Below are 14,092 nucleotides of genomic sequence, written 5' to 3'. Positions count from 1 at the left end.
CGGGGATCGGCAGCCCCAGGCGCCCGCCCCAACGTAAGGCCACCGCACAGTAGGCTCCAGACGGCGGCCCCAGCGCAACGGCGAGCGTGCAGGGTTTCACACTGATCCCGACCACAGCAGCGGGTCCCCGGGTGCGTGGGGACGGAGGGCGTTCGCAGGTGGTCTCCACACGACTGAGGACAGAGAGGGGCGAGTCCCGACCAAGCGCGGCGACGGGGGGAGCGAAAGGACGGCCACGAACTCGCCGAGCGCGCTTAGAAGGAAGCGAGCGCCGCACCGCTAAGGCGGCGGTGCTGTGGACGCCTGTGCTTGAAGGCCGACCACGCAGCGGGACAGGCAATTCGAAGAACAAGACAACGGCAGGGAGGGGCCGTTGGCGGCCGGGGCCCGTGAGGGACACGAACAGGGAGATCCGCGGGTTCCGGCCTCGCAGGGAGGAGGAAATTCATTTTGGCTTGCGCATCTTCCGCTTTTCTACCTACCGTAAAACAGTGAAAAAAGTGGGAAAAGAAGGCAGGCCCCAGCGAGATTTGAACTCGCGACCCCTGGTTTACAAGACCAGTGCTCTAACCCCTGAGCTATGGAGCCACCTACGGTAGTATTTTCTATGCCTGAGAAGTTGGCGCCACCATCGTCGCCGCGCAGCCGCAGAGAACCATACGGAAGATCTAATCGACGGGAGGCGCATCTGGCGTCCCTCGGCCCGTGACAGCCCCCTCCGGCCTCCGTCGCCTCACTTGCGACGTAAGTGTCAGTGCCACGAGCCCGGCCGCGAATCCCAGGAGATAGCCCCGCCCAGACGGCCGGCCTCACGCGCGAGCCAGGCCTGTAAGGCGCAAGGGCGGAGCTCCGGGGCGGAGCGCGAGGAGCCTGGGCTTCTTCCGCGGGCTGGGGTCCTGGCGCGGTCCGCCCCTTACGCGGGTATACGGGGGTGAGGTCAGAGGTCATGCCGGGGCTAGGTAGGTGGGCTGGGCGGGGCCGGAGCCGCGGGAACCGGAGGCGGGGCTGGGACGGGGAGAATCAGAAGCTGGGCTCCGGGGAGGTGCTGGGCCGCGGTCTTGCCGCTCCACTAGGCCCGTTAGGAAAAGGCAGTCCCTCGGGCCCACCTTACTCCCTGGAAGCTACCGGCTGGGGCCTTCAAGGCCCACCGCGGGTACTGTGCCGGAAGTGAGGGTAAGTGTCCAGGTGAGGGGCAGGAGCCCTACCCCAGCAAAGGTCAGAGAGCGGCGGCTATAGGTGGTGGCCCGTGGCCTGGCGGCCCCGGCTGCCCTGTGGTTCCTGCAAGGCCAGGTGACAAGGCCAGGCCACAGACGGGCCCCTGGATGCCCTCCAGTCTGGATGCTGAGGAGCCCGTGTCAGGGTCTGGTGCAAGGAGCTGGCCCTCATGGCTCTGGCTCGCAAGGATCTGGGACTAATAGGTGGGGTCAGAAGGACCCTTGTTAGGCCAGTCGTTGCTCCCAGAGGCCCAGAGATCTCACGATGCCCAAAGAATGGAAGAGCAAAATACACACATACTCTCATACCAGCATTATGACAGCCGAAGTCGCCTCTCTGCCCAAAAGGCACAGTTGTTATGTAACTGTCCTCATGTCTCTTCCGATATATATATTTCTGCAGTTATTTTGTGAACTCTGATAGACACACAATCACATTCACAAACACAAAGCTGAAAAATATACCCCCGGACAGCCACCCCCTCGATCCCCAGAACCTCCACCTTCCGTGACCTGTAATATGTGTTGTAATACTTCAGGACATTTACGTTAGGCGGAAAGGTAGAGACATATGCGGATGGAGGGAGAATAAAGTCAGTAAAGCCCACTAAAAGGGACTCAAAGAGTTAACCAGATAAAACCAGAGGGCCAGAAAAGACTCACAGACATAATTAGCTGAAGTTTCAAGGACTGGGAGTTACTTGGAATGTCCAAACATCCAGACGAAAGAAACAACATACCCAGATGAGAAGTCTTTAAACACAGACTCTCCCCAGATAAGAGGGAAAAAAAACATTAGAAGACTAGCACAGTAACAGTCAGAGAGCAGTCCCTGTTTTCTTTTTTTTACCTATTAGACCAGGCCTCCAAGGCCAGATAGTCAATCAAGGACTTACCTGTCCTACACAGAGAAGCCTCACAGTAAGCAGCCTGCCTTGGTCCCCCTTGACACTGGCCAGCTACTCTCTTGGAGTGTATTCAAATAAAACTCTCATTCTGGTTCGCTTACTATGTCTCTTCCTTTGTTGCATCGGGGACAAGAACTCAGCAGAACGAACTCAACCCCCAATAGTCAGAGGATGCAAAGGGTTAATTGTGATTCTCAGTCCAAAGCCATGCAAAGCCAGATAACAGGGCTTGATGATAACATTAGGCAATTTAATTAGCAGATGAATGCTGGAAAGGGGTTTCCCTTGTGGAAATCAAACGTTTTCAAATACATGGATTGGCTACAACGTTCTAGAGACACTTTCCATGTATGAACACAACATAGGATTCACCCTCTGAAACGCTGCTGTAGGCTGGATCTTAAATCGTCTTGTCCCCAACTCATAGAACATACTGGATTCTGATTGCCTGGTGGTATGTGCCTGGCTCTGTCTTTAGAACAGCATCATGCCCTACTAGACCCTTGTATGGAAAGTGTGCTTGAAGCATCTCAGACACAGAACATGGAAACTCATGATGCTTGCAGATCAGAGTATTCGATTGCCACTCTCCTGAATGCCAACATATCTGTCTAAACAACCCATACAGGACAAAATTAGGTCCAAGGCTGGCTTTCATCTAGCAGGGAAGCCTACAGCCCTCACCTAAATATGGGTGGCTAACATTTAACCACAAATCAGTAACAGGGTATGACAAAATTGACCAAATCTGTTTGACTGTTAAACCCTATTCACATGCTCATAAATGCCCTCTCCGAAATCCACAGGCCCCCTGCCCCTGCAAGCTGAGGGAGTCTAATGTGCAATGTGCCTCACACACATAAACACACACATGCTCACCCAATCTAGCAGAAACCCTGGCCCATACCTGTGCTCTTTCACTCAGACTCGGGAAGTTGAGAATGAACCAAGACACTGTAGAAATGAGCTGACAGTCTGTATTTCCATTTCCCCACCCCCCTTTCCTGGGGAGCGCTAAGCAAGGGACAGTCTGCCACCACTTTCTGGAAGCCCAACCATACAGAAGCTGGAGAACAATTAGCCAAGGGATAACCCATGGGGCACAGGCTGAGCAGGCCTTGGCACCAGGGTCCTCTGCTGTTGACACACATTTGGCACGTTCCAGAAAAGTCTGTAAGATGCATGTTTGTGCTCTGTGCATTTCCATGCTGGTGGTAGTTGCATCTGTAAAATTGGTGTTTCAGAATTCCAGAACCTTTGGTCTCCTTGCCCAAGGAAGACTGTCCTTTGGCATGTGAAAGGGATTTAGGCATTGTGAGAATATGTGGCTGTCACTGTGGCCAAGGAGATACAAATGACTGTATCATCACGTGGAGGGGTACTGGAGGGCAGCCATGCCTACACACTGTGTCCTGGACCTTTCTCTCATGTACAGGTCAAAGGTCTTCAAGTTCTGGCCCATACTCTCTGAGCTGTGAGTAAAGCTTGAGGAGATGACCTCCTCAGGCCAGCTGGATCCGGGGCTATGAAGGCAGAGTGGGCAGCTGACAAGAAGGCAGAAAAGAACCTGGTGGCTAGGCCTGAACCTGCGCCCTTGCCAGTGAGGACAGCCCAGCACCAGGGCTTGGTGTTGCTCCAGGAAACCAGAAGCCCTGCAGAGTTGGGGCCACAGCCCCAGGGATAGAAAGCAATTCTGCCAACAGCTGAGATGGGTCCTCATCTGCCACTACCTCCTCACAGCTCAGGCCAAGCCCAAATGTCAACAACAGGCAGGGGACAGGCCTGAGGGTCCAAGGCATCTCTTCCCCTGCTCAGTTAACCACAGAGCCCTTTCTCCCAACTGCCCACTCTCAAGCTTCCAATGGTGTAGTCTGCAAAAGCCCCTTGGGGGCAGCATGGGGCAGAAGAGTGGACACCAGACCCAAAGTGCCCAGGAGGCCCAGTCGGAGGGTGACATTCCTTCCCAGGGCAGCCAGGACAAGGAGGAGTCGCCGCTGACTGGTGCCCTATAGGAGGCCCGGCAATGCCTTTCAAGGCCAGATTCGCAAGTAGGTGCCAGTAGAGCAGACGGAGAAAAGCGGGAACACGCGCTCCTGGAAATTGACGCGGAAGGTGTAGAGGTGGCGCATGTCCTCCACGGCGTAGAAGGACACGGCCCCCACCTCTAGGTCCAGGGCCACCCGCACGCGGGACAGGTGCCCGCAGCTGAGCGGCGTCCGTTCAGGGCTGGTCACTGCCCAGTACTGCCCGCTGTTGAGCTGCAGCGCCCAGACGCCCTCGTCGGGGGTGAAGGGCGTGAGGCCCTTGCGGCGCACACTCTCACGGGCCACTCCGAAGGCCCAGCCGTCCTTGGAGCCCACTTCCACCTCCCAGTGGTGCCGCCCGGAGGAGAAGCCGCAGGACGCCAGGACCCGCGTGTTGGTATCGAAGCGGCGCGGGTGGCTGGGCAGTTCCTGGGGGCGCTGTCCGAGGCGCACGCTCTTAAGATCCAGAGAGAGGATGAGCCGGGGGTTGGCTGTGTTGGGGTCCAAGGTCAGCTCCACTGTGGAGAGACAGGGGACGTCCAGTGCCGGCCCTCGCACACTTCCCTCCCGGTCCTTTTCCCCCCCCTCACTCAACAAGTATGTTTGAATTCAAACAAATGCAGTGTATGAACTTGATATTGGACCCTAATTCAAACAGATCAACAAATCCAGTTTAAAGAACAACTGGGGAAATTCAGACACTAGATATTGGAAACACTCATTAATTTTTCTAGTTGTGATGGTTTTGTGGTTTTCTTGAAAGTATATCTCTAGAGATGACATACTGAGATATTGATGGAAATATGTTCCTATCTGTGATTTGCTTCAAAATAATTCAGGGGGAAGAAGTAGGTGGGGATGTTTATGAAAAAACATTAGATAAAGGTGTATGATGTGCACATAATGTTGTTTAGGCTCTTCTACTTTTGTGTATGTTTGAAATTTTCCATAATAAGAAGTTAAAACACACATATGTTGAAAGTACTACTATATTCTGGCCTTTTGGAGGCCCTGGGAATCCCTCAGTCCAGTACCCCTGCCCTCCTGTAGCTTCCTTTCTGGGAGGAAGAGAAGGAGAGACAATAAATGATAAACATATAGGGATCAGAAGAGCAGGCTATAGTTTCAGGAAGGGCCAGGCAAGGCCTCCCTGAAAATGTGCATTTGAGCAGCGACATACAGGAAGTGAGGAAGTCAGAGATGCAGCTGTCTGTGGGAAGCTCCTTCCAGGCCCACCACGGCTAGTATGAGAGCCGTGGGGTGGGTGCCCACTTGGTGTCCTCCAGGAGCAGCAAGGGGTGTGTGACTGCCCAGGATGAGCCAGGGGGTGGGAGTGCAGGGGGCTCTGTAAGGCCACAGTGACCACTAGACCGAATGATAGGCTGCTGCTGGGTGCTGAGCAGTTGGTTTAGATCCATGGTCTGGCTCAGAAGGCTTAGATTATGCCCAGGTAAACTGAGGCTTAGCTGGATTGGTGGTCAGTATGAGGAGCATGTGCCCTGCCCTCTCCATGGGGCTGGCCCACTCACCTGAGCACTGTGTGGGAGCAGAAACCACCTTTCTTCCCACCATCAGTCTCCTCCCACTTCCCCTGAGCCCTGCACACAGCCAGACCCCAGGAGGGATCTCCATCTTCTAGGAGGGGGACAGGGTGGAGAGGCTCCTCCTGGCAACTGACCCACAGTTTATAGGTCTACAGGGCTCGCTGTGGCCTGAGGAAGCCAGGACTGGGAAGCAAGGATGAGGGGACAGGGTAATGGAGAACAGTGTCAAGGCCAGAAGGAACCAGCCATGCACCAAGCCCAGGGACACAGACTCTGGTGGGGTAACAGGCACTCACTGTCACAGTCATCCTACCTTTCTCCTCCTTCTCCAGCTCTCCCAGAAGATCCTCTGAAGAGAAACAAAGCAGGGTGTGCCTAATGACCGGGCGATGACTGTGACCCCTTGCTGTTCACAGCCCCACTGGCTCACTCACTGCCCAGGTAACCCAGAGGCAGAGAGAGCTGACACTCGGTCGTTCGGTGGGGCCGGGGAAGGGGCCACCGTTCTGGCTCTGCCTCTCCCACTTACACTCTTTGGCCTGGAGCTGCTCTGAACTGAGCCCTCCCTCCTCATCCCTCTTTCTGCCCCCACCACTCCTCTGGCTCAGCTGTCCCTGGGGGAAGCTTTGTGCCCTAGGGGCCTGGAGAGACTGCCATCACTGCCTGTGCCAATCTGGCCTGGACATACTCCACCTCATGCCTTCTCATAGCTTCTGGAAAGGCACATCCTTGGGAGCCCCAAACACAGCTCTGCAGCCAGCACGGCATGGCCCAGCCCCACGCTCGGGCCCCTACCTTTGAACTTCTTGAGCAACCCCTTTAAGACAAAGGTCTTGAGGGAAACATTCCAGACTTTATTTTTCATCTCAGAAGAGACTGTGGTTGGCTTGGGGCCAGGCACGTTGCTGCACCTGCAGGACAAGGACCCTGAGGGAGGCCCACAAACACTGTCCCACTCCCACTGGGCTGTGACGGATGGCAGGGTCCTCTCGGAGGGGAGCGGTGGCTAAAGGAGAGGCCAACCTCATGCTGGAATACCCACGGCTAGGCAGGCAAGCATGGGCACACCTTCTGTTTGCCTTGGAAGGTACACAGGTAAGGCAGTAGAGGCTGGTGGGAGGCTGGGAACTGAGAGGTCATGAATGAAGAGAGAGAGCTCAGTGGAAAAAAGAGAGCTAGGCCAGAGAAGCCCAAGGAATTCTTGGGTCCACTCACCTGCTTAGTGTGTTTTTGAAATCCTGGAAACAAAATTGAAAGAAAACCAAATCAGCTTCAGGTGACCTCCATCACGTTTGAGAAAACAGAACTGAGGCTTATTCAGGCAGTAAGCGCCACCTGCCTGGGCCCGGGGACAATGGTTTCCCCTGTGGCTGGCCGCTGGTGTTTCATCAGTGCAGTGACCCTCCACCCTGCCCCCAGCTCTGCAAATGCTCCCTTCATTACCAGAGCCATGCGCTGGAACCTCTGCTCCTGAACCCACCCAAGAGAAGCACAGCCCTTCTGTCTTTTAAATGAAATGACTGCTCTTGACCATTTGTGACCTAAGAAGTTTACTTAGTGGGCTGTGACTATTTATTTTAAAAGGAAATAACAATAGAAAACATCAAAGTACATCATACATAGTAAAGGTAAGTGCTATTCTCTGAGACTTGTCCAGTGTGTATAAACTGGAGTATGATGTAGGATTATTGCTGTGGCTCATGGTCAAGGAAGCTTTATCACATCCCTTTAGGCTTCTAAGCCCAGGAGCATCAGGGCAACTCCCTCCATCCAGTCCAGCCCAGCTCCAAAGTATGTGATTCTGCTAAACTCATAGGCTCTGACTATGTTCTCAGTGGTCCAAGATACATTAAGACAAATGACTCAAACCCCTGGCAGAGACATGTTCACCTGGAGAAAGTCGAGGTCAGGCTTGCAAGCTGTCTCCTGAATCTGGCTGCTGAGCTTGGAGAGCTGGGTGATCTCTCCCCCGAGCTGGGCCAGGTTCTCATTCTGCTTCTGTGTCACCTCCAGGGAAAGCTCCTCCAGACGGCCCAGGAGCCGACCCTCCTGCTCTACCAGGAAGGCCCTCAGTGCCTGGAATTCCACACTCACCTTCTCTCGCTCGGCTGCCATCTGTTTCTGTCCCAGGGGAGGAGAAGTAGCAGAAGTGAAGGGATACAGGCATCAATACATGGCATTTGGACAGGAGCCTCTGAGGTGTGCCACAGGGCAGTGTTCCATTCCCCTCACTGCTCAGGGGTCAGAGATCCACCCATACGTGCCTGCCCTGCACATCCTCTAGTTTAAATATCCCATATCTGAGCATGCAGTGGCCTTAACACCTGCTCTCGCTTCCTCTGTCAAAGATGTGTCCCAGCAACCTAGGGCAATTTCAAATGCACCCTGGAACCACCCAAGCGGGAGACATAAATTAGTGCCTCCTGGAGCCACCATAAAGATTAAACTGAGGTCACTTTTCTTCCCCAAATACATTTATTTCAAGACAACAGGCCCAAAATGGAGTTGCTTATGCTGAGCCCCTCCTCACCACACTGAAACTTGATTACAGTTTCAGCTCCCCCAGAGATGGAATCTTAAACCAGCCAAACAGGAATCACCTGACAGCAATAGGAAACCCGTTATAAACTCTTGCCGACCCCTACAGGGTAGGTAACCTTGCAATAACCAACCCACTTTCTGCCTAGTGTAACCTCCTTGTTCCTGCCCCCTCCTGCTATAAACCCTCTTGCCATGTCCAGCTCTTTGGAGCTCCTTTCTATCTGCTAGATGGGATGCTGCCTGACTCGTGAATCACTGAATAAAGCCAATAACATCTTTAAATTTTACTTGGTTGAATTTCTTTAACATTCATCACCCTGCAACTCTCACTCTTCACTTCACTTTTGTAAAGAGCACTTATTATAAAGAGAACACATGCTCATAATACAGAAGCTGGGAAATGCAGGGAAGTAGATGAGGCAGCATCATCGTCAGTTACCCGCAGTAGCAGTGCTCCCATGCCCACCTGCGTCAGAGTATGTAGTGTGCAAGCCTCACGTCTAGTCTTTCCGTTATCATCATAGCCAGGAGCTTTCGCTGGGAGTTTTCAGACACAGACTCACACTCCTGAGACTCTTGATTCTTTACCTGAACAGCTGAGAAGGACTCCACATGATACAACAAGTGTGCCTGGTCATGGCCATGTACAGGTGAGAAAGATTCTGTCCTTCCAGGACAAACTCAACTGTCAAAGTTCCTTTTCCCTGAAATTCTAGGGGTGGCAGGATGGCTGGATGAGAAGACTGAGTGGGTTTTGAAGTCAGGAGACCTGGGTTCATCCACTGCTCCCTAGGACCTTCATCTCTGGGGTGCTGGGCAAGCAGGCAGCAGTATGGGGCTCTTTATAGATGTTGACACCAGCATACTGACCACCCCCAATGACTGAGCACACTCTCATCCCATTTAAAAATGAGGAGACAGAGATGCACATCACCAGTGAATAGGGAGCCAGGATTCTGACCCCGGGAGTCTGACCCCAAAGTCTGAACTTCCTGCAACTATATCATAAGGCCCCCCAAGCAAATAACATGAGTTGAACAAAGTGTGACAAAATACTCTAAATCAGGGTTTCCCAACCCTGGTGCTATGGACACTTGGGGCAACATAATTCTTCACTGTGGAGGGCTATCCTGCACATTGCAGGATGTTTAAGCAGCACCCTGGCCTCTACCAGTAAATACCAATAGCATCCCTTCCCTACTGTTGAATCCAAAAATATCTCCAGACCTTGCCAGATGTCCCCTGGGGACCAAAGCTGGTTTCTTTTGAGAGCCACTCCTGAAACTGGTAAGAGCATTTTCAAATAAAAATACTCATTCTCCTTATTATCTTGCAACAGTAGTTGTCCTCTACCTCTTGTTTCATTAAGCAAGCACTGTGTAATTAGAAAGAATATGTGGGCCAGAGTGTGGGTGGGTGGGTCTTGTCAGAGGACAGAGTTGAAGGTCCTAAGCAGTGTCATGGGGAGTGGAGTCCATGAAGCTGTCCACACTGTGGAAGGCCCTCTGGGTGGTTGTACAACTGTAAGAGCCACCGATGCTTACTTCTTTCCCCAGCAGAGGAAGATGTAGGTCTGGAGGGGCGAGGGTGGTCTCCCATGGAGGCCAGCGAATGATCAGACGGGATGGCTGGGATGTGCTTTGGATGCAGGCATACCAGCTGCAGCTGAGGGTCAGGAAAGGACCCTGGGGCATCTGAACTCAGGACCCTCCCCTTCCGCCCACCCCTCCCCACCTCAGGGCAGAAGAGTCCTCAAGTTACTCTTCCTGCCTCTTCGAACTCCAGAACTGAATGGCCCTGTCCTACCAGGCCCTACTGGGTCCTTGCATTCTCTTAACACCTATTTATTCAGCTAGTTACTGGATTTTCGATATAGAAAATGACAGTCTGTGACCCACATTTGTCCACCTTAACCAGAAAGCTCCACTTCCCTGTTCATCGGAAGGAAGACAAGATATCCCCCATCCCACAGGGGGCGATGCGCACAGTGGACTGCGCAGCAGAGACTGCTGGGAACCCAAGTCCCCACAGCGGCGCTCTGCCGGCGCTGGAGCAGCTCTGACAGCCCCTTTCATTCCCCTTTAGCCTCAATTTCAAAGACCCTAAACATGACAAAAAAAATTAAAAAGAAGACTTTACATAACTCTTTTTGGGGAAAAACATGCCCTAAACTGACAAAAGGCTATTTATTGTACTTTCACTCCTACTTCGTAAGAATGTAACATGTTTCTCTGCGGAAACATTAATGCTTCCAGTTACAAGACGCTGCACAGGCCCTGACTGACTGGGGTGTCGTGTAACCTTAGGGTGATTACACATCCTGAGTCACTGACAGTTCTGCTGAAGCCAGCTGTGGAATAGTTACGTTGGCACGACTTTTCACTCTCAAAAGCTCTAGTTATGCAATAAATTATGTGGCCACACTTTATAATACGCATCCTATCGTCCTTCTAAAATCCACCTCTGCTGTCCCACAGGCACACACCGTAACACCATACACACAGAGCCAGGGTGGCAGGCGGCTCTCTGTTGTCACCCAGGGCTCTGCCTGGCTGGTGCCCGGCTCACCAGGAGCTCCTTGCTCTCCCACTCTTCAGTGGAACGAAACACCTCATAGTCCTCTAGATCCTTCTTCAAGACCTCCAGCCTGGATTCCAGGAGCTCCTGCGGGAAAGTGAGAGGGGGAACGCTGTGGGGAGAGGATTCTGCAAAGCCCCGCAAGTGCCTTCCAGAGCCAGCCAGAGAAAGGGAAAGCCCTGCTGCTCGAGAACGTGGCAGGGGTGTAGTCGTCCCTGGACGTCGGGGTGCGTACAGCACGCGCAGGCTGATCAAAGGGATACAGGGCAACTGCAGGGAGACCTCCAAGGCCCCAGGGTCTCACTTTCCAAGACCATCTAGGCTGAGGCGCAACCCCACCACCACCACCATCACCAGCGCAGCCCAACAGGCCTTGTTCTTTTCTTCCACCATCAGAAAACTCTGTGGGTGGGAGAACTGGAGCGGAGTAAGAAGCAAAGGAAGACGGGACTGTGCGCCTGAGACCTTCGCGCTCAGCCCTCAAGGCAGGAAAGGGAGGCGCCCAGAATCGACAGTTTCAACACCGCCCAGATGGCTCTGGGCTTTCTGCGCTCTATTCAACTCAGGAGCTCCCCCTACCCCCGCTCTATACCCCGACCTCTTGGGAAGGTCGCCCCCCTCGGCGCCAGGAGGTAGGGACGGTGAACAGAGCCACGCCAAGGGAACGGCTCGAGTCGGGGGGCAGGGACGGGCAGCGGATGTGTGGATGTGACGGAGACTACGAGGGAAGCCAGGGTACCGCAGAAAGAAAAGCGCCAAGTCTGTGGGGCATCGCGCAGGGGCTCCAGCAGGGGCCCAGAGGGAAACGCGAGGCGGGTGGGGGGGGGTGGTATTGGTGGTGTGGGAGTGACAGAGGCAGAGCTGCGTCCAGTCACAGAGCCTGTGCTGGGCACCCTGGGACGCGAGGAGGAGGCAGGGGCTCACCGGAGCGCCTGCCTGCCTGTCGTCTGTATTGCGTGCGTCGCAAGGCGGGGCCGGAACTGGGGTACCCGGGGACCGGCTGGGGTGGCGCCGGCGCTCACCTTGGCCTCCTGCACCGCCTCGTCGAGCGGCAACACTGCGTGTGCGCGGTGCTCGCGGGCGCGGTCGCACACCACGCAAATGGCGCGTCCGTCGTCCTGGCAGTAGAGCTTGAGCGGTTCGCCGTGCAGTGCGCATCCTGCCGCCGCCCGCGTAGGCTCGCGCTGCCCTAGCGCGCCCGCGGGGAGGCTGAAGCGCCGCAGCAGCGCGGCCACCGCTGCCAGCTGCCGGTTGGGCCGCAGTTGGCTGGGGCGCGCGGGCTCGCGGCACTGCGGGCAGGGCAGGGGGCAGGGCAACGCGCGGGGAGCAGCGGGGGCCGCCACGCCGGGGCGCTCCCAGCAGCGCGCGATGCAGGCACGGCAGAAGCTGTGGCCGCACTCGACGGACACGGGCTCGCGGAAGAGCTCCAGGCATATGGAGCACGTCGCCTCCCCCTGCAGCTCTGCCGCCAGTGCCAGCGCGTCGGCCCCGGCGCCAGGGCCGGTCCGCGGCCCCACCGCTGCCATGTGCGCCCTCAATGCACCGAAGTCGGGCGGAGCCGGGGAGGCCGGGGGCCCGGACAGTATGCGGCTCGGAGCGCGGCGGCTGGAGCTGGCCTCGGAACGCCCACGGGGGGGCAAGGGCGGGGCGGACGCGGGTCTGACCGACGCTTGAGCGGAGGGCGCGCCCAGCTGGGAAACGCGACGGAGAGTGCGCGCTGACGGCGGGCGGGGCGTACAGTGCGAGGGGATCCACACCCGGGCCAACGCCCTGCCCCCCCCGCTCAGGGCGCGTCAATCCTCGGTCCTGGCCCGCGGCCCTCCGTCCCGCGGCTCCTTCTCTCCGTCGCCGCCCCCGCTCAGGCTCTAAGCCTCCCCAGCCCGGCCCAGTCAGCCGTGGGAAACGCGCCGAAACAGGTGGGCGCACACGCCCAGCTGGGCACCCCTCCCGGGTGCGGCCCGAGGCCGCCCCAGCACGGCCGAGGCAAGGACCTGGCGCCCGGGCCACAGTGTCGGGTTCCCGGAGCGCAGGTTTGTCCCGGGCCCTGTGCTGAGCTAAATTTAGAGTCTGGGACTTGCTCTTGCCCCGCTCCCCACCCCCAAACGTGGCCTTGTATCCACTACCTTTCCCGCGATTGACCTCTCCCTCGTCTATTCTTTTTGTTTTTTAACAATACATTTACAATCAATTTTCCCCACTTAATTCGGTGTTATCCTCCTTTCCCAAACAACCCCAATCTAACGTCTCTCCACTTGGTCTCCACAACCCCCTCCGGAGCCGCCAGCATTATTTGCTTCCACACCCTCTCTCCTCATTCCCTCCTCCGGAGGCCATTCGGGGCAGGCTTTTGCCCCCACTCTCCTTAGAAACCTCCCTTGTCATGGTCACCAGTGACCTTAGTGGTCCCAACCCAAAGGCGAAGGCCCCTTCTCAGGCTTCCCCTCACCTGGGTTCTTTGATGCGCCCTCCTTGCTGACACCCTTTCTCAGCGCCTTCCAGGACTGCACTTCCAGGCTCCCCTCCCACCTCCATTGCCTCCTACCTCCTCGGCTTTCTCTGGGCCTCCTCTTCCTCTCCGTGCCCTGGCTCAGTACTTGGACCTCTGTCTATACTCACTCCCTTGTGATTTCTTCCACTAATTTTTGCTTGAAAACCCCTCTCCCTGCTGAGGTCACGGTACACATCCCCAGCCCAGGTCCCTGTAGAATGCCTGGCTCCCACATCCAACTCTGCAGCGTCCCCACCTGCTGTGTGCCGAGGGGCTTCGCCAGCTCCCCACCCAACTATCCTTCCGCTCCGCACCTCCAGCTGCGCCTCCCCCAGCCTTCCCCACCGAATCCCATTTCACAGCAACCCCAGCCCTCCGGGTGCTCAGGCCAAAACCAGGGAGTCCTCTGTGGCTCCCAGAGGAAAACTCTGTGCATATGCCACCCCCAGTCCTCAGTATGTCCTCACTCTTCCATGCCCTCCACTGCGTCATCTCCAATGATCGGGTGATCACAACAGTTCTCTCCTCTTCTGTGCCATTCCTCTGCCCTTCTCCACCCAACTGGGAGAAATCTTAAAATGTTAAGTCAGATCGTGGCCCTCCTCTGCTCAAACCCTCAGTGGCTCCCACTGAGTAATCTCAGTGTAAAAGTCGAAGTCTTTGCAATCGCCCAAAGGCCCTACCCGTACTTTGTCCCCATCCCCTGCGCCTTGCCTCTCTACCCTCATCTCCCATCACTCTCCCCTGTTGACTCGTGCCCTGCTACATGGACTTCCTCGCTATTCTTGCAACACGA

General features: G+C 55.6%; 1 protein-coding gene and 1 non-coding gene across 5 annotated transcripts; both read right to left on the bottom strand.

Annotated features, from left to right (window-relative positions):
- Nucleotides 1–515: 515 nt before the first annotated feature.
- On the bottom strand, nt 516–588 carry TRNAT-UGU (transfer RNA threonine (anticodon UGU)). Its single transcript has one exon. It is a non-coding gene; the product is annotated as a tRNA-Thr (tRNA).
- A 2,496-nt stretch (nt 589–3,084) lies between these two features.
- On the bottom strand, nt 3,085–12,793 carry TRIM7 (tripartite motif containing 7). 4 transcript variants are annotated; one of them, XM_073222071.1, is made up of 7 exons: nt 11,831–12,793; nt 10,800–10,895; nt 7,581–7,805; nt 6,906–6,928; nt 6,486–6,601; nt 6,004–6,039; nt 3,085–4,664 (listed from the first exon to the last, which is right to left on the bottom strand). In XM_073222071.1, exons 1-7 carry the CDS (start codon nt 12,332–12,334, stop codon nt 4,153–4,155), a joined length of 1,512 nt encoding a protein of 503 aa, XP_073078172.1. In that variant the 5' UTR covers nt 12,335–12,793; the 3' UTR covers nt 3,085–4,152. The 4 variants fall into 4 exon arrangements, with proteins under 4 accessions (XP_073078172.1, XP_017505401.2, XP_073078171.1 ...); XM_017649912.3 differs by having other exon boundaries at nt 7,581–7,811; nt 11,831–12,787; XM_073222070.1 differs by having other exon boundaries at nt 11,733–12,784.
- Between the last annotated feature and the right edge of the window lie 1,299 nt (nt 12,794–14,092).

This window comes from Manis javanica, chromosome 14 (assembly GCF_040802235.1).
Source record: "Manis javanica isolate MJ-LG chromosome 14, MJ_LKY, whole genome shotgun sequence".
NCBI lineage: Eukaryota > Metazoa > Chordata > Mammalia > Pholidota > Manidae > Manis > Manis javanica.
This window is presented reverse-complemented; position numbering and strand designations above follow the sequence as displayed.